The sequence below is a fragment of the Mustela lutreola genome, chromosome 1, assembly GCF_030435805.1.
Source record: "Mustela lutreola isolate mMusLut2 chromosome 1, mMusLut2.pri, whole genome shotgun sequence".
NCBI lineage: Eukaryota > Metazoa > Chordata > Mammalia > Carnivora > Mustelidae > Mustela > Mustela lutreola.
Window position 1 is genome coordinate 237,580,848 of NC_081290.1, and position 20,526 is coordinate 237,601,373.

Here is a 20,526-nt window from a genome sequence, read left to right on the forward strand (position 1 = left end):
TTAAAGATCCATTGTTGTGAAGTAGAATAATTTTAATAATGCCTACCTTCCAGGTTTACTATGAAAATAAACATGAATATGCACAGAAAACACTAAGCATAGGAGTTGGTCCATGGTTTTCCTCTATAGGTGTTAGCTATTACTATATTATGTCACATTAGACTCACACATGCAACTCACTCACATGTGTTCATATAAACACACAGACATTCATTCTCTCTCTCTTTTACTCATCTATTTTCTGTTATATGCTGGGGGAGTGAGGGAAGCCAAATTTCCCAAACAGGACTATAACATCTTTGAAGAGCTCTGAGTTATAAATCATCCATGCCTCTTTCTAATCCTCTCCCTAGTATATTGCTTTCATATATTCAAGCATAACCTTCTTACTTAATATTTTCTTCTGCTTTTTGGCCATGGATGGACCTCTCAGAAGGTTCTATTTTGTATCATAGAGCAATGAAGAACTCTTTCTTACTATTTTCTTTGTTTTCAGAACTGAAAGCACTAAGTTCTGGGGTCTCCTCTATGGTATCAGAGCAAAGAAATTCTTTCATTCGACTATAGAACTTTTTACAATCTTGTTTATGCTTATTTCCAAGATTATTTCTTCTGGAATAAGAAAACATATCTTTTGGGTGTGGTTCAACACCCAAAAGATCCCATAATGCCCCACATTACCCCAACCTTGGGTAAAGAAGTAGTGAATCTCATTTTCTCATTCATTCTCCACAATACCCTTTCTCCTGTCCAGTCATGGTGCTTGCAGTCACGTCCCCCAAGTCCCTCTTCATCTTCTTTGGAGCTTTCTTGAATCAAGATATCAGACCATCTATGGACTCTGAAAAACAATCAGGGTTTTGAAGGGGTGGGGGGTGGGACGTCGGGGTACCAGGTGGTGGGTATTATAGAAGGCACGGATTACATGGAGCACTGTGTGTGGTGCAAAAATAATGAATAATGTTATGCTGAAAATAAATAAAAAATAAATTAAATATATATATATATATATATATATATATATATATATATATATATTTATTTATTTATCGGATCATCCAATCTCACCTGGAACTTTCAACCACTCACCATGGTCCACCTGCCCTCTCTTCCAAGAGTGGAAAATTTTGCAGACATTTGCAACTAAACATGGAAATGCAGACTGGTTTGCATATTTTTATACTTCCCAGAGATCCATATCTGGTCTCTGTTTGACTGCATGATAGGTATTGCAACATTAAGGCAAGTCTGGAGCTGAGGCAGGAGAATATATTTAACACTCACCTACAGCTTGCCCATATCTGCTTCCCAGGAGGCTCTCTGACAGTCTTTCCTGGCCCCAGGGAAGCCCTGTATGTGCTGCTCAGACTATGTCCAGGGGATTTTACAGGGAAGCTGAAACTCCATCTATCTACTAGTTCCTGCTTATATCTGGACCAAGTTTATTTATATCTGTGGGTAGGATGTGGCCCCTTTCTCTCACAACTATATGCAAGGTATTGCAGCAATAACTTATTCAAAAGCCAAAATAAGAAATCTATCCGGGTTAATAAGATAACCAGTACATTCATATGCTTAATCACAAAATCATAACCAACTTTTACTGAACTCTTATTATGTGTAGGGTGCTGTGCTATATGTTCTTTAGAATAAAAATATGTAAGGCATGGTTTCTGTCCTTCAGAAACTTGTCGTATTCTAAGCAAAATAATAAATATACACTATAATGAGCACAGAATGTGACATGTGCCAAAAGAGAAGTACAATGTGCTCTAGGAGCTTCAATGAGGAAGTGATGCTTTATAAGTTAGGAATTTAGAAAAAGATTTAAGAGGTGTCTTTCCAGACTCATGGAGGACAATAGTGTGGAAGTAGTGTTATAGGAAATAATTTTGGCTCAGTAGTCAGAAGATCAAGTTTCTAATCTAAGTCCTACCATTTTTAAGACCTTTGACCTTACAAAATTGTCTTTATTCCCCAGTTTATTCACCCTAAAAATGGGATAACAATAATTCACTTGTTAACATCATATCATTAATGTTAGTTTCAGAATGAATATGTATATTGAAGCAATTCTTTTTTTTAATTTTTAATTTTTTATAAACATATAATATATTTTTATCCCCAGGGTACAGGTCTGTGAATCGCCATGTTTACACACTTCACAGCACTCACCAAAGCACATACCCTCCCCAATGTCCGTAACCCCACCCCCCTTCTCCCATCTCCCCTCCCCAGCAACCCTCAGTTTGTTTTGTGAAATTAAGAGTCACTTATGGTTTGTATCCCTCCCAATCCCATCTTGTTTCATTTATTCTTCTCCTACCCACTTAAACCCCCATGTTACATCACCACTTCTTCATATCAGGGAGATCATATGATAGTTGTCTTTCTCCGCTTGATTTATTTCACTAAGCATAATACACTCTAGTTCCATCCATGTTGTCACAAATGGCAAGATTTCTTTCTTTTTTTTTTTTTTAAGATTTTATTTATTTTTTTGGACAGAGAGGGAGAGCATAAGCAGCGGAAGCAGCAGACAGAGGGAGAGGGAGAAGCAGGCTTCCTGTTGAGTAGGCCGCGATTGTGGGGCTTGATTCCAGGACCCCGGGATCACGACCTGACCAAAGGCAGACAGACGCTTAATCAACTGAACCACTAGGCACCCCTATGAAAGCAATTCTAAACCAGCTCTGTGGTAATAGCTACACAAATGTAAAAAATGACCTGTGTTGGAATGTGAACCACAGCCATGGTTTGATCAGAAGAAATGAGGTGAGAGGGCTTTCAGTGTAGACAAACCAGCACAGGAAAGAATATAGTGAGAAGTGAGATGATGGAATAATGAGGCCTCTGCAGTGACTATAGTTCACACTTACCGAACTTGGACTCCAGGAAGTATGCAGTCATTTGATCAATGTTTGTGAAGCATGTGCTATGTGCTAAGAGCAGTGTGAAATGACAACTCCTGTCTGTCAAGTTATTCACAGTTGAGTTAGCCCACAGACTCTGGTATAAATTGTTGTCAGTAACCATAAAATTAAAAATCAAGTGCTAGAAGTTTTGTCAGAATGAAGGCCCAGAAAAAAACTTGTGTTTCTGTGAGTAATCAAAATAACCAAAGGTGGAGGAAAAGAGTGAAGCAGGGGCCTAAAATATTGGAAATCCTAAAGAAACTTTGGATCCTAGAAGGTATCTAAAGGTCTATGCGTGACTAATCAGAATTTGATGGAGAAGGGTAGCTCTAGCTCTTTCCCCCACCCTTCTATATTCTTTGACTAAAGGCATTTGGTGAGTTAGGATTAATTCTGGGAAGGCAGGGACCACTGAGTCCTCATGACATAAGACGATGGAACATGAAAATCAGGGAGGGTAATTATACCTGAGGAATGACTCTAAGAGAAAATGAAAACACCTGTGCTATAAGCCTTCTCATCTCTGCAGTGCATGAAACTGTCCACTCATATTCTCCAGCACCAAAAGGTACTATCTGAAAGAAGAGGTATGGTTTTACTGTTTGTCAATGTACAGAAATCAGTGGCTTTCTTACACACTAATAATCAAAATACAGAAAGGGAAAGTAGAGAATCAATGCCATTTACTATAGCACCAAGAACCATAAGATACCTGTGAATAAACCTAACTAAAGAGGTAAAGGACCTGTACTCGAGGAACTACAGAACACTCATGAAAGAAATGGAAGAAGGCACAAAAAGGTGGAAGACCATTCTGTGCTCTTGGATCGGAAGAATAAACATTGTTAAAATGCCTATACTGCCTAGAGCAATCTATACTTTTAATGCCATTTCAATCAAAATTCCACCAGTATTGTTCAAAGACCTGGGGCAAATAATCCAAAAATTTGTATGGCATCAGAAGAGACCCCGAATCACTAAGGAAATGTTGAAAAACAAAAATAAAGCTGGGGACATCACGTTATCTGACTTCAAGCTTTATTACAAAGCTGTGATCACCAAGACAGCATGGTACCAGCATAAAAACAGACACAGAGACCAGTGGAACAGAGTAGAGAGCCCAGATATGGACCCTCAACTCTATGGTCAATTAATCTTCAACAAAACAGGAAAAAATATACAGTGGAAAAAAGACAGTCTCTTCAATAAATGGTGCTGGGAAAACTGTGCAGCTATAAGTAGAAGAATGAAACTCGACCATTCTCTTACACCATACACAAAGATAAACTCAAAATGGATAAAAGACCTCAACGTCAGACAGGAATCCATCAGAATCCTAGAGGAGAACATAGGCAGTAATCTCTTCAATATCAGCCACAGCAACTTCTTTCAAGATATGTCTCCAAAGGCAAAGGAAACAAAAACAAAAATAAACTTTGGGGACTTCATCAAAATCAAAAGCTTCTGCACAGCAAAGGAAACAGTCAAAAAAACAAAGAGGCAACCCACGGAATAGGAGAAGATATTTGCAAATGACAGTACAGACAAAAGGTTGATATCCAAGATCTATAATGAACTCCTCAAACTCAACACACACAAAACAGGCAATCATATCAAAAAATGGGCAGAAGATATGAAGAGGCACTTCTCCAATGAAGACATACAAATGGCTATCAGACACATTAAAAAATGTTCATCATCACTAGCCCTCAAGGAGATTCAAATTAAAACCACATTGAGATATCACCTTTCACCAGTTAGAATGGCAAAAATCAACAAAACAGGAAACAACATGTGTTGGAGAAGATGTGGAGAAAGGGGAACCCTACACACTGTTGCTGGGAATGCAAGTTGGTACAGTCTCTTTGGAGAACAGTGTGGAGATTCCTCAAGAAATTAAAAATAGAACTTCCCTATGACCCTGCCATTGCACTCCTGGGTATTTACCCCAAAAATACAAATGTCATGAAAAGAAGGGCCATCTGTACCCCAATGTTTATAGCAGCAATGGTCATGGTTACCAAACTGTGGAAAGAACCAAGATGCCCTTCAATGGATGAATGGATAAGGAAGATGTGGTCCATATACACTATGGAGAATTATGCCTCCATCAGAAAGGATGAACACCAACTTTTGTAGCAACATGGATTGGTCTGGAAGAGATTATGCTGAGTGAATTAAGTCAAGCAGAGAGAGTCAATTATCCTATGGTTTCACTTATTTGGGGAGCATAACAAATATGGAGGGCAAGGGGTTTAGGGAGGAGAAGGGAGTTGGGGTAATTTGGAAGGGGAGGTGAATCATGAGAGACCATGGACTCTGAAAAACAATCTGAGGGGTTTGAAGTGGCGGGGGGGGAGGGGGAGGTCGGGGTACCAGGTGGTGGGTATTATAGAGGGCACAAATTGCATGGAGCACTAGGTGTGGTGAAAAAATAATGAATACTGTTTTTCTGAAAATAAATAAATTTATTTAATAAAAAAATATACTCCAACTCTTTCTTATCAATAAGCAAAATAAAACAACCTGAATAGACCAAATTCTAGTAACAAGATTGAAACGGTGATTGAAAACCTCCCAAAACACAAGAGCCCAGGACCTGACGGATTCCCCGGGGAATTATACCAAACTTTCAAAGAAGAAATAACACCTATTCTCCTGAAGCTATTTCAAAAAATTGAAGCAGAAGGAAAACTTCCAGACTCGTTCTATGAAGCCAGCATTACCCTGATCCCCAAACCAGGCAAAGACCCTACCAAAAAGGAGAATTTCAGACCAATATCACTGATGAATATGGATGCTAAGATTCTCAACAAGATCCTAGCCAACAGGATCCAATAGCACATAAAAAGATTATCCACCATGACCAGGTGGGATTCATCCCTGGGCTATAAGGATGGCTCAACATTCGCAAATCAATCAGTGTGATAGAACAAATTAATATAAGAAGAGAGAAGAACTACATGGTCCTCAATGGCAAAAAGTTTGCAGCCTTCCTGTTGAGATCAGGAACACGACAAGGATGCCCACTCTCAGCACTCTTGTTCAACATTGTATTAAAAGTCCTAGCAACTGCCTATGTTCTCCTCTAGGATTCTGATGGATTCCTGTCCCACATTGAGGTCTTTTATCCATTTTGAGTTGATCTTTGTGTATGGTGTAAGAGAATGGTCGAGTTTCATTCTTCTACTTATAGCTGTCCAGTTTTCCCAGCACCATTTACTGGAGAGACTGTCTTTTTTCCACTGTATATTTTTTCCTGTTTTGTTGAAGATTAATTGACCATAGAGTTGAGGGTCCATATCTGGGCTCTCTACACTGTTCCACTGGTCTCTGTGCCTGTTTTTATGCTGGTACCGTGCTGTCTTGGGGATCACAGCCTTGTAGGAAAGCTTGAAATCAGGTAATGTTGTCCCCAGTTTTATTTTTGTTTTTCAGTATTTCCTTAGTGATTTGGGGTCTCTTCTGATGCCATACAAATTTTTGGATTATTTGCTCCAGCTCTTTGAAGAATACCAGTGGAATTTTGATCGGAATGGCATTAAAAGTATAGATTGCTCTAGGAAGTATATACATTTTGACAATGTTTATTCTTCCGATCCAAGAGCACAGAATGGTCTTCCATCTTTTTGTGTCTTCTTCAATTTCTTTCATGGGTGTTCTGTAGTTCCTCGAGTACAGATCCTTTACCTCTTTGGTTAGGTTTATTCACAGGTATCTTATGGTTCTTGGTGCTACAGTAAATGGAATTGATTTTCTAATTTCCCTTTCTGTATTTTCATTGTTAGTGTATAAGAAAGATACTGATTTCTGTACATTGACTTTGTATCCTGCCACGTTGCTGAATTGCTGTATGAGTTCTAGTAGTTTGGGGGTAGAATCTTTTGGGATTTCCATATAAAGAATCATGTCATCTGCAAAGATAGAGAGTTTGACTTCTTCATTACCAATTTGGATACCTTTTATTTCTCTATCAGCCACAGCAACTTCTTTCAAGATATGTCTTCAAAGGCAAAAGAAACAAAAGCAAAAATAAACTTTGGGGACTTCATCAAACTCAAAAGCTTCTGCACAGCAAAGGAAACCATCAAGAAAACAATGAGGCAACCCATGGAATGGGAGAAGATATTTGCAAATGACTGTACAGACAAGAGGTTGATATCCAGGATCTGTAAAGAACTCCTCAAACTCAACACACACAAAACAGACAATCATATCAAAAAATGGGCAGAAGATATGAACAGACACTTCTCCAGTGAAGACACACAAATGGCTATTAGACACATGAAAAAATGTTCATCATCACTAGCCCTCAGGGTAATTCAAATTAAAACCACATTGAGATACCACCTTACATCAGTTAGAATTGCCAAAATTAGCAAGACAGACAACAACATGTGTTGGACGGGATATGGAGAAAGGGAAACCCTCTTACACTGTTGGTGGGAATGCTATTTGGTACAGCCTATTTGGAGAACAGTGTGGAGATTTCTCAAGAATTTAAAAATAGAACTTCCCTATGACCCTGCCATTGCACTCTTGGGTATTTGCCCCAAAGAGACAGATGTCATGAAAGGAAGGGCCATCTGTACCCCAGTGTTTATAGCAGCAATGGCCACCGTTGCCAAACTGTGGAAAAAACCAAGATGCCTTTCAACGGACAAATGGATAAGGAAGATGTGTTCCATATGCACTATGGCGTATTACGCCTCCATCAGCATTCAGACAACAAAGAGAAGCAAAAGGTATCCAAATTGGCAATGAAGAAGTCAAACTCTCTCTCTTTGCAGATGACATGATTCTTTATATGGAAAACCCAAAAGACTCCACCCCCACGCTACTAGAACTCATACAGCAATTCAGCAACATGGCAGGATACAAAGTCAATGTACAGAAATCAGTGGCTTTCCTATATTAGAATTATAATATGAATCAGTTAGCAAATAATGCTCAATTTCCTTGCTAGTAGTCTTTCAGACTTTATTAAGCAGCAGAAAACTATGGAGAGACAGGTTGCAGCAAGAGAAGGCTACCACATCTGGAGAGAAAAGCTTCATGTAGGCTGTTGTACTCAGGGTTCTGGATCTTAGGTAACAGTAGGGAACTAAATTTCTAAAAATCACACCGAGATACCCTGTCACCATCTCTCTGTCCAGAAGAATATAGTCTTGTATTTTATTGGATAAGAAATGTTATTTAAATAAATACATCAGTAACAATGCCCTTGTCATTAATTGCAATTTATAAGGGTAAGGTCTTCATGGCATAGTTACAGGTAACACTTCAGTTAATTTCCTTCTAGTCTAACTTAAACAAATAAATAAGACTTCATTGGAGATGTGACACTTCTCCAATGAAGACATACAAATGGCTATCAGACACATGAAAAAATGTTCATCATCACTAGCCATCAGGGAGATTCAAATTAAAACCACATTGAGATACCACCTTATACCTATTAGAATGGCCAAAATTAGCAAGACCAGAAACAACGTGTTTGGAGAAGATGTGAAGAAAGGGGAACCCTCTTCCACTGTTGGTAAGAATTCAAGTTGGTGCAGCCTCTTTGGAGAACAATGTGGAGATTCCTCAAGAAATTAAAAATAAAGCTTCCCCATGACTCCTCAATTTCACTACTTGGTATTTACCCCAAAGATACAGATGTCATGAAAAGAAGGGCCATCTGTACTTCAATATTTATAGCAGCAATGGCCACGGTCGCCAAACTGTGGAAAGAACAAAAATGCCCTTTAACAGACGAATGGATAAGGAAGATGTGGTCCATATACACTATGGAGTATTATGCCTCCATCAGAAAGGAGGAATACGCAACTTTTGTAGCAACATGGATGGGACTGGAAGAGATTATGCTGAGTGAAATAAGTCAAGCAGAGAGAGTCAATTATCCTATGGTTTCACTTATTTGTGGAGCATAACAAATAACATGGAGGACATGGGGAGATGCAGAGAAGTGAGTAGAGGGAAATTGGAAGGGGAGATGAACAATAAGAGACTATTGACTCTGAAAAAAACTGAGGTTTTGAAGGACTGGGGGGTAGGAGGTAGGGAGAACCAGGTAATGGATATTATGGAGGACATGTATTGCATGGAGCACTGGGTGTGGTGCATAAACAATGAATTCTGTTATGCTGAAAAGAAAAAAGTAAATTTAAAAAAAAAGAAATTTGAATTTTAAGTAAATAAATAAATAAGACTGATTCTTTTTTTTTTTCTTTTGAGATGGTCATATTTTAGATGTGTTTCTGCAGCTAGAACCGACATCTGCTTCATGAGTATAACATCTGTGCTGTCTGACAGTATTTTTTTCTCAAAAAACATATGCTTTAAGGTACCTAGGTGGCTTAGTGAGTTATGGTGTCCAGCTCTTGATCTAAATTCAGGTCTTGACCTCGGGGTTTTATGTTAAAGCCAGGCAATGCTGGGCGTGGAGCCTACTTAATTTTTTTTAATTTTTAAAATTATTTTTATTATGTTATCTTAGTCACCATTCAGTACATCATTAGATTTTGATGTAGTGTTCCAAAATTCATTGTTTACATATAACAACAGTGCTCCATGCAATATGTGCCCTCTTTAATCTCCATCACCAGGCAATTTTTCTAAAAATCTATGCTTACTTTTAGGCTGGGCTATCTTACGCTCTTTTAAAATTTTTTTTTCTCTTTCTTTTTTTTTAATTTATTTTTCATTTATTTTCAGCATAACAGTATACATTTTTTTTTTTTACCTCACCCAGTGATCCATGCAATCCTCTCTAATACCCACCACCTGGTTCCCCCAACATCCCACTCCCCCACCACTTAAAACCTCTCAGATTGTTTTTCAGAGTCCATAGTCTCTCATAGTTCACCTCCCCTTCCAATTTCCCCCAACTCCCTTCTCCTAACTCCCCATGTCCACCATGCTATTTGTTATGCTCCACAAATAAGTGTAACCATATGATAATTGACTCTCTCTGCTTGACTTATTTCACTCAGCATAATCTCCTCCAGTCCCATCCATGTTGCTACAAAAGTTGGGTATTCCTCCTTTCTGATGGAGGCATAATACTCCATAGTGTATATGGACCACATCTTCCTTATCCATTTGTCCATTGAAGGGCATCTTGGTTCTTTCCACAGTTTGGCGACTGTGGCCATTGCTGCTATAAACATTGGGGTACAGATGGCCCTTCTTTTCACGACATCTGTCTCTTTGGGGCAAATACCCAGTAGTGCAATGGCCAGGTCATAGGGAAGTTCTATTTTTAATTTCTTGAGGAATCTCCACACTGCTCTCCAAAGAGGCTGCACCAACTTGCATTCCCACCAACAGTGGAAGAGGGTTCCCCTTTCTCCACATCCTCTCCAACACATGTTGTTTCCTGTCTTGTTAATTTTGGCCATTCTAACTGGTGTAAGGTGATATTTCAATGTGGTATAAAATTTTTTATAAACATATAATGTATTATTAGCCCCAAGTATACAGGTCTGTGAATTTCCAGGTTTACACACTTCACAACACTCACCATATCACTTATCCTCCCCAATGTCCATAACCCCAACACCCTCTCCCTACCCCTCTCCCCCCAGCCACCCTCATTTTGTTTTGTGACATTAAGAGTCTCTTATGGGGGGCACCTGGGTGGCTCAGTGGGTTAAAACCTCTGCCTTCAGCTGAGGTCATGATCCCAGGGTCCTGGGATCGAGTCCCGTGTTGGACTCTCTGCTCTGCAGGGGGCCTGCTTCTCTTCCTCTCTCTCTGCCTGCCTCTCTGCCTACTTGTGATCTCTCTGTCAAATAAATAAATAAAATATTTAAAAAAGAGTCTCTTATGGTTTGTCTCCCTCCAGATCCCATCTCATTTCAATTATTCTTTTCCTACCCCAAAAAACCCCTTCGTTGCATCTCCACTTCCTCATATCCTAAGCTTTTTTTAAAATTAATTTTAAAAACTTGAGTATAGTTGAAATACAATGGTGCATTTCAGATGTACAGCATAGTAATTTGACTTCTCTGTATATTATGCTACATTCACCACAAGTATAGCTACCATCAGTCTCACTACATTACTACTATAATACCATCAATTGTTTTCCCTATGCTGTGTTTTCTCTATGCCATGACTTATTCATTCCATAACTGAAAACTTGTATATCCCACTCCTTTCACCCATTTTACTCATCCAATACCTTCTTCCCCTTTGGCAACCATCAGTTTGTTCTCTGTACATATAGGTCTAAATCTGCATTTTGTTTGTTTATTCATTTGATGCTTTAGATTCCACAAATAAATGAAACAATATTCTATTTGTCTTCCTTAATCTGACTTATTTCACTTAGTGTAATGCCCTCTAGTTCCATCCATATTGTTGCAGATGGTACATCATCCTTTTTTACAGCTGAGTGATATTTCAGTGTGTGTGTGTATATAAATCTATATCATATCTTCCTTCTCCATTTGTAAGCCTGCTACATTTGATACTGTTATATAAAATACTATTTGCATTTATTGTGTTAAGAATATTTTTTCTGTCATTAACATGCAGATCATGTTATGTTAAGACCCTACATAAGATTCTATTTAATATATAAACTATAAGTTTATGATATAACAATTCCCTAATTATAGAGACAGAAGACTAAATAAACAACTGCCATCAGTCACTAGCTCCATGTGGGCACTAACCTAGATAATCAGGAAATGAAGCTAGAGATCTCTGTAGTGCAGGAGGTGATATGTTGCCAACACAAAAATTCTCACTTTCCTCTCTACTTGTCTTGTAATTCATACTAAAATAATCACCTGTAAAAATAATCACCTAGTATAAATCATACTAAAATAATCATCATAGGCTACAGTCAGTGGCTTATGGCTAGAAGAGATCTCACCAAAAGTCTCCTAATGCTATTCTATAATGAAGGCTCTGCTTCCTTGAATGGCTTCCTCTTTGTGCTTTCCTTTTCTACACTTTCAGCCTCAGAATGCTTAGCGAAATAAGTCAAGCAGAGAAAGACAACTATCATATGATCTCCCTGATATGAGGAAGTGGTGATGCAACATGGAGGCTTAAGTGAGTAGAAGAATAAATGAAACAAGATGGGATTGGGAGGGAGACAAACCATAAGTGACTCTTAATCTCACGAAACAAACTGAGGGTTGCCGGGGGGAGGGGGTTTGGGAGAAGGGGGTGGGATTATGGACATTGGGGAGGGTATGTGATTTGGTGAGTGCTGTGAAGTGTGTAAACCTGGTGATTCTCAGAAGTAAATCAAAGAGCAAATCCAGGAAAGGCCATTTAGAGAGATACTAGTTCTGCATTTGTTTTCTCATTTAAATATTGAATTGTTATCAATCTTCTGCTCGGTCAATCCTTTCCACCCCATCAGGATGCATGATTCATGAACTGTTCTATGTAAACTACAATAGAACAGAGGACATGGGAAATTCTAGCATGTATCTTCAGTGCTGTCCAGAAATCCAGCTGTCAACTTGCAATCCATCCCTCTTCTTTCTCTTGGATTAGTTCCTTGAAGGTGGTTTTGAATCCTAGTCCCTAATTTAGGCCATAAGATCTCCTCTGAACTTTACAGAAGATACAGATCCCAAGCTCGAGAGCATTTTCTACCCATCTCGGCTAGCTTTCCCGTGCTTAGCATCCTGACCCCTGATTAGGTGCAGAGTATGGCGTAGGGCTCTCTTGACCTCTTGATTGCGCAAGCAGTAGATGATAGGGTTAAGCAATGGTACAATAACAGCATAGAGCACAGAAACCAGCTTGTTGGTGTCAAAAGCTGAGAGTGCCTTTGGCCGGGCATAGATGAAGATACTGGCTGCATAGAAGATGATCACAACAGTGAGGTGAGAGGCACAGGTGGAAAAGGCTTTATGGCGCCCAGCAGCTGAAGGAATGCGCACCACAGCACCAGTGATGGCCATGTAGGAGGCCCCAGTGACAGAGAGTGGCCCCAGCAAGATAAAAATGGCCAGAACAAAGTCTGTAAGCTCTGCTGTTGACATGTCAGTGCATGAAAGATTGAGCAACGGGGAAACATCACAGAAGAAGTGGTTGATGATGTTGGGTCCACAGTAGGAGAGGCGAGATATGAGAAAAACTTTAACCATGGAGATGCCAAAACCTCCAGCCCAGGAGCCAGCTGCCAGCTGCACACACAGCCGGCCACTGACAATGACAGCATAGTGGAGAGGATGGCAGATGGCTACATAGCGATCATAGGCCATAACAGCAAGAAGGACACACTCAGTGCAGCCCAGTCCCAGGAAAAAATATAGCTGTGTCATGCAGCCCTCAAAGGAAATTAGCTGTCCCTGGTTCTTTTTGGACCCAACAAAGCCAGCTAACATCTTGGGAATAGTGACAGTAACATACCAGATCTCCAAGAAGGACATATTAGCCAGAAAGAAGTACATGGGTTTGTGAAGGGTGGGGTGGTTTTTAATTGCCATAATGATGAGTGTATTTTCAGTCAGCACCAACACATAGGCCAGCATAGAAAGGGCAAATAAAAGTGCCCGCAGTGGTGCAGGAGCTGGGAAGCCCAGCAACACAAACTCACTTACCCTCCCACTCTGGTTCCTCTGCTCCATGTTGTCAGTCTTGCCCACTGCCCTTTAGGAGAGGGAAAAGAGGATCTTCAGGAGCCAACAACAAGGACCCAGCCTTTTTCTTGGTGGATTTATATTGACAGAATATATGTAATGCATGTAATTTATCACTGAACTGAGGCCATCACTTTCTTCTGTAATCTTGAAATGAGCTAAGACAAAAGTGGACAAAAAAAAACTGCTTCATATTGATGATAGGATAAAAATCTGTTTTGGTCCTTGGAGAAGCATATACTGATGAACACTAGTAAAAGTGATATTAGTTGGTCCCTGAAGAATATAGATCAAAACCAAAAGTAGTAAGAGAGTCTAGGCTGCCCTAATGTGAGAGGTTTTTTTGTGAGCTAGATTATGGCTCTGTTTTGAGGAAATAACAATAATGTACAACACAGTTGAGTATTTACCAGGGATGGAGAGTGTGGACACTATTTTAAAATATATGCAGAGGGGCACCTGGGTGGCTCAGTGGGTTAAATCCTCTGCCTTCGATTCAGGTCATGATCCCAGGGTCCTGGGATTGAGCCCCACATCAGGCTCTCTGCTCAGCAGGGAGCCTGCTTCCCTTCTCTCTCTCTCTCTCTCTCTCTGTGCCTCTCTTCCTACTTGTGATCTCTGTCTATCAAATCTTAAAAAATAAAAAATCTTAAAAAAATAAAATATATGCAGATATTAATTCACTTAATCTTCAGAAGAACCCTGTGAGTTAGTACAACCATTAACCCCACTTAACACCTAAGAAAACTGAGGCACAAAGAGATTAATTGATTTGCTCCAGGTCACACCAATAGTAAGAGTTGGAACCAGGAAGTCAGGACCTCACAGGTTCAAAAATATTCAGGCAACACAAAGAAGAAACTATAAAGGGAGGGGGAGTCAAGTTGGCGGAGAAGTAACACATTGAGACAACATCAGGTAATAGAAGATCAGCTAGATAGCTTATCAAACCATTCCAAACACTTACATATCCAACAGGAGATCGAAAAGAAGAAGAGCAACAATTCTAGAAACAGAAAAGCGACCACTTTCTGAAAGGTAGGACCAGTGGAGAAGCGAATCCAAAGCTACGGGAAGATAGACCATGGTGGGAGGGGCTGGCTCCCAGCAAGTGGCAGAGCAATGGAGCACAAAATCAGGACTTTTAAAAGTCTGCTCCACTGAGGGACATCGCTCCAGAGGCTAAGCCGGGGTGAAGTCCATGTGGGGACAATGTGGCCCCAGTTCCCGTAGGGTCACAGAAGGATCAGGGTGTCTGAGTGTTGCAGATCTTGAAGATAATAGACCAGGGAAGCTGGCTACAGAGACAGAGCTGAGGAGTGAGCTCTCAGCTCGGGGTTACCTTGAGCCATAATCTGTGGTACAGACCACTGCTCTGTGAGTGGCGTCCCCACAAGATCCAGGGAGACCCCCCCAGAAGAGTTCAGGGATCTGCAGCGGTTCAGAGACTCCAGGTGGAGCTGTGTGCCAGAGACAGAGATGCTTGGTCACAGGCTGGGTGACCTCAGAGCACAGCTGGAGGCCAGGGAGACTGGAGTGATCGAGCACTTTTCTCTGAGGGCCCACTGAGGAAAGGGGCCCTGAGCTCTTGGCTCCTCTGGGCCAGAGATTGGGAGGCTGCCATTTCCATTCCCATCCTCCAGAACTCTATGGAAAGCATTCAGGGAACAAAAGCTCCTGAAAGCAAAACCAAGCAGATTACCTTGCCTGGACCCTGGTAAGGGCGGTGCAATTCTGCCTAGGGCAAAGCCACTTGAGAATCACTACAACAGACCCCTCCCCCAGAAGATCAACAAGAAATCCAGCCAAGATCAAGTTCACTTACCAAGGAGAACAGTGGAATTCCAGAGGAGGAGAAAGAAAAGCATGGAATTCATGGCTTTCTCCCCATGAATCTTTAGTCTCGCAAAGTTAATTAATTTTATTTAATTTTTTCTTCTGATTTTTTTAACTTTTACCCTTTCCTCTTTTAATATTTTTAACCAGTTTATCTTAACAATACCTTTCATTAAAAAAAAGACTTTTTTAAAATTAATTAATTAATTAATTAATTTTGAATTTTTTATTTTTTATAATCATATATTTTTATCCCCAGGGGTACAGGTCTGTGAATCACCAGGTTTACACACTTCACAGCACTCACCAAAGCACATACCCTCCCCAATGTCCATAATCCCACCCCCTTCTCCCAAACCCCCTCCCCCCAGCAACCCTCAGTTTGTTTTGTGAGATTAAGAGTCACTTATGGTTTGTCTCCCTCCCAATCCCATCTTGTTTCATTTATTCTTCTCCTACCCACTTAATCCCCCATGTTGCATCACCACTTCCTCATATCAGGGAGATCATATGATAGTTGCCTTTCTCTGCTTGACTTATTTCGCTAAGCATGATACGCTCTAGTTCCATCCACGTTGTCGCAAATGGCAAGATTTCATTTCTTTTGAACTTTCATTATTATAGTCCTATTTTATTCTTCATTGTATCTAACTTTATTTTTTGTATACACATAGGTTTTTTTCTTCTAAAAAATTTAGGGTACAACTTCTTCTAATAGATCAAAACACACCCTAAATCTAGCACCAAGCTTGTTCTAGTCTCCCACCCGAGCAAATTCTGTCCACTTTCTTTTTTGTTATTCTCCCAACCAACTTACCTTATCAACTCCTTTTTTAGAAATTAAAAAAAAATAATTATTTTCATCTTTATAGTCATATTCCATCCCTTCACTGTGTTTGACCTTATATATGTTTTTCATTCTTTAAAATTCACTCTTTCTTTAAAATTCATTCATTCTTTAAAGTTTTGAGAGGTAGTTTCTTCTAAGAGACTGGAATACTCCCCAAATTAAGTGGGTGACCCTGTTCTAGTCACCAGTCTAATATGTGTGTGTGTGTATATATATATAATATATAATACATATATAAATATTTATATATTTTATTTTTTATATTTTTTTCTTTATTTGTTTTCTTCTTTTAATTATTTTTTTCTGAACTTCTTTTTACCCCCTTTCTCCCCCACACTATTTGGGGTCTCTTCTGATTTGGTTAAAGCACACTTTCCTGGGGTCTTTTCATATTTTATTTGCTCCTTCATATATTCTTATCTGGACAAAATGACAAGGCAGAAAAACTCATCATGAAAAAAAGAACAAGAGGCAGTACCAAAGGCTAGGGACCTAATCAATACAGACTTGGTAATATGTCAAACCTAGAGTTCAGAATGACGATTCTCAAGGTTCTAGCTGGGCTTGAAAAAGAAGTGGAAGATATTAGAGAAATCCTGTCCAGAGAAATAAAAGCCCTTTCTGGAGAAATAAAAGAATTAAAAACTAACCAAGGTGAAATCAAAAAAGCTATTAATGAGGTGCAATAAAAAATGGAGTCTCTTACTGTTAGGATAAATGAGGCAGAAGAAAGAATTAGTGATATAGAACACCAAATGAGGGAGAATAAAGAAGCTGAGCAAAAGAGAGACAACTACTGGACCACGAGGGAAGAATTAGAGAGATAAATGATACCATAAGATGAAACAATATTAAAATAATTGGGATGCCAGAAGAAGAAGAAAGAGAGAGGGGGGCAGAAGGCATATTGGAGAGAATTATTGTAGGGAATTAGCCTCTGCTTTTGGCTCAGGTCATGATCCCAAGGGTTCTGGGGTTGAGCCCGACATCAGGCTCTCTGCTTAGCAGGGAGCCTGCTTCCCCCTATCTCTCTCTGCCTGCCTCTCTGACTACTTGTGATCTCTGTCTGTAAAATAAATAAATAAAATCTTTTAAAAAAAAGAAGAAGAATTAATTCCTATTCTCCTGAAACTGTTCCAAAAAATAGAAATGGATGGAAAACTTCCAAACACATTTTATGAGGCCAACATCACCTTGATCCCAAAACCAGACAAGGAACCCATCAAAAAAGAGAATTACAGACTAATATCCTTGATGAATACAGATGTGTAAATTCTCACCAAAATAATAACCAATAGGATCCAACAGTACATTAAGAGGATTATTCACTACAACCAAGTGGGATTTATTCCAGGGTTGCAAGGTTGGTTCAACGCCTGCAAATCAATCAATGTGATACAATACATTAATAAAAGAAAAAACAAGAACCATATAATACTCTCAATAGATGCTGAAAGTACATTTGACAAAGTACAGCATCATTTCCTGATTAAAACTCTTCAAAGTGTAGGGATAGAGGGCACAATCTCAATATTATCAAAGCCATCTATGAAAAACCCACTGCAAATATCATTCTCAATGGAGAAAAACTAAAAGCTTTTCTTCTAAGGTCAGGAACACGGCAGGGAGTCAGAAGTGACTCCCATGTTCCATGTACATGGATTGGAAGAACAAGTATTCTGAAAATGTCTAGGCTACCATAAAGCAATCTACACATTTAATGCAATCCCTATCAAAATCCCAGCCATTTTTTTCAAAGAAATGGAACAAAGAATCCTAAAATTTGTACGGAACCAGAAAATACCTTGAACATCCAGAGGAATATTGAAAAAGAAAACCAAATTTGGTGGCATCACAATTCCAGACTTCAAGCTCTATTACAAAGCTGTCATCATCAAGACAGCATGGTACTGGCACAAAAACAGACACATATATCAATGGAACAGAATAGAGAGCCCCAAATTGACCCTCTACTCTATGGTCAACTAATGTTTGAAAAAGCAGGAAAGAATGTTCAACAGAAAAAAGATAGCCTCTTCAATAAATGGTGTTGGGAAAATTGGACAGCCACATGCAGAAAAATGAAATTGTACCATTTACTTACACCACACAAAAAAAATAGACTCAAAATGGATGAAGGACCTCAATGTGAGAAAGGAATCCATCAAAATCATTGAGGAGAACACAGGCAGCAACTTCTTCGACCTCAGCCACAGCAACTTCTTCCTAGGAACATCACCAAAAGCAAGGGAAGCAAGGACAAAAATGAACTATTGGGACTTCATCCAGACAAAAAGCTTTTGCAAGGCAAAGGAAACAGTTAACAAAACCAAAAGACAACTGACAGAATGGGAGAAGATATTTGCAAGTGACATATAGGATAAAGGGTTAGTATCCAAAATCTATAAAGAGCTTATCAAACTCCACACCCAAAGAACAGATAATCCAATCAAGAAATGGGCAGAAGACGTGAACAGACATTTCTGCAAACAGGACATCCAAATGGCCAACAGACACATGAAAAAGAGCTCACCATCACTCGGCATCATGGAAATACAAATCAAAACCACAATGAGGTACCACCTCACACCAATCAGAATGGCTAAAATTAACAAGTCAGGAAATGACAGATGCTGGCAAGGATGCAGAGAAAGGGGAGCCCTCCTACACTATTGGTGGGAATGCAAGCTGGTGCAACCACTCTGGAAAACAGCATGAAGGTTCCTCAAAAAGTTGAAAATAGAGTTGCCTTATGACCCATCAATTGCACCACTGGGTATTTACCCTAAAGATACAAACGTAGTGATCTGTAGGGGCATGTGCACCCGAATGTTTATAGTAGCAGTGTCCACAATAGCCAAACTGTGGAAAGAACCTAGATGTACATCAACAGATGAATGGGTAAAGCAGATGTGGTATATATATACAGTGGAATACTATGCAGCCATCAAAAGAAATGAAATCTTGCCATTTGCGATGATGTGGATGGAACTTGAGTGTATTATGCTTAGCGAAATAAGTCAATTGGAGAAAGACAACTATCAAATGATCTCCTTGATACAAGGAAGTGCAGTTGCAACGTGGGGGGTTTGAGGGTTAGGAAAAGAATAAATGAAACCAGATGGGATCGGGAGGGATACAACCCATAAGAGACTCTTAATGTCACAAAACTAACTGAGAGGGGCCAGAGGGAGGTGGGAAGGGAGAGGTTGGTGGGGTTATGGACATTGTTGAGGATATGTGCTATGGTCAGTGCTGTGAAGTGTGTAAGCCAGGTGATTCACAGGCCTGTACCCCTGGGGCTAATAATACATTATATGTTTATAAAAAAATTAAATTTTTTAAAATAAAAAAGAAAAGTAAAAGAAGAAGAAGAAGAAGGAGAAACTGTAAAATAATTCTGGATTTACATCTAGGGGAGAGAAGCTTTAGGGCTCAGCTACAGAAGTGACTCCATATTACAAGAAAGAGGGAACAAAGTAGAACCCAAGAAACTCACATAATCTATAGAAAGAAAGTTCTATGTTACCTAGCACTTAAGAAGGGGACTTGGGACCCACCTAGAAATTATATTAGGAAGTGGATTCTGAGTGGTAGAAGAACTGAGAATCCCATCAGTTCTGAAAGTTGTGCTCCCTTGGAATGAGAATAGAACACCTTCCTTTAGTATTGTTAAAGATTAACTTGAGGAATATTAAAATTTTCAAGACTTTGTTTGAGCAAAATTGATTTAAACCGGGCAGCACAAAACTGAAAGTGGTAAACTGTGCTCTACTGGCAGAAGCTAGTGGAAAGGCTTTTATAGAGCAAACACAAAAGCAAAGCAAGGGAATTATTTGATTGGCTACGGTTTAAGTGGTTGCCTTATTTGGGAATGTCTCACTGGCTGTTTGAGATTGGTTATTCTTTAATTTTGTTTTCTTGGTTGTAAGCACATTTACAATTGGCTCTAGCTGAAGTTTTGGTTTGCTTAAACAGTCAACGAAGGCATGAGAGCCATCTCAATCTAATGGCTTCCTTTTAAAAAATATTTTGCCAAAACAAGACCAGTATAAAAGCATACATGAAGTAGAGGACTCTCTTTGTTTATCTTGGTATTGAAAATAAAACTTGCCATTTCAAAACTTCATGCCTCTTCTTGATTTGATGTGAAACAGAGGTGGACATATTCACATGGGAATTGGTGCAAAAAAATGGTTACAGTCTCCCTAGTGTCTCTGTATGGTCATAGCTTTGGAAGGGAGTATGGATATTAGAAAGGAGAATAGGAGAGAATCAGCTAAACACCAGGGTGTTATTTCCCCTG

The 20,526-nt window shown here is 39.4% G+C and overlaps 1 protein-coding gene across 1 annotated transcript; it reads right to left on the reverse strand.

The window, feature by feature from the left end:
- Positions 1 to 12,538: 12,538 nt before the first annotated feature.
- Positions 12,539 to 13,522, reverse strand: LOC131821834 (olfactory receptor 226). Its single transcript, XM_059158177.1, has one exon. The coding sequence runs from the start codon at positions 13,520 to 13,522 to the stop codon at positions 12,539 to 12,541; it is 984 nt and encodes a 327-aa protein (XP_059014160.1).
- Between the last annotated feature and the right edge of the window lie 7,004 nt (positions 13,523 to 20,526).

Bases quoted from the DNA above. Each gene is read 5' to 3' on its own strand.
- LOC131821834 (XM_059158177.1), bottom strand. From the start codon at position 13,522: ATGGAGCAGAGGAACCAGAGTGGGAGGGTAAGTGAGTTTGTGTTGCTG.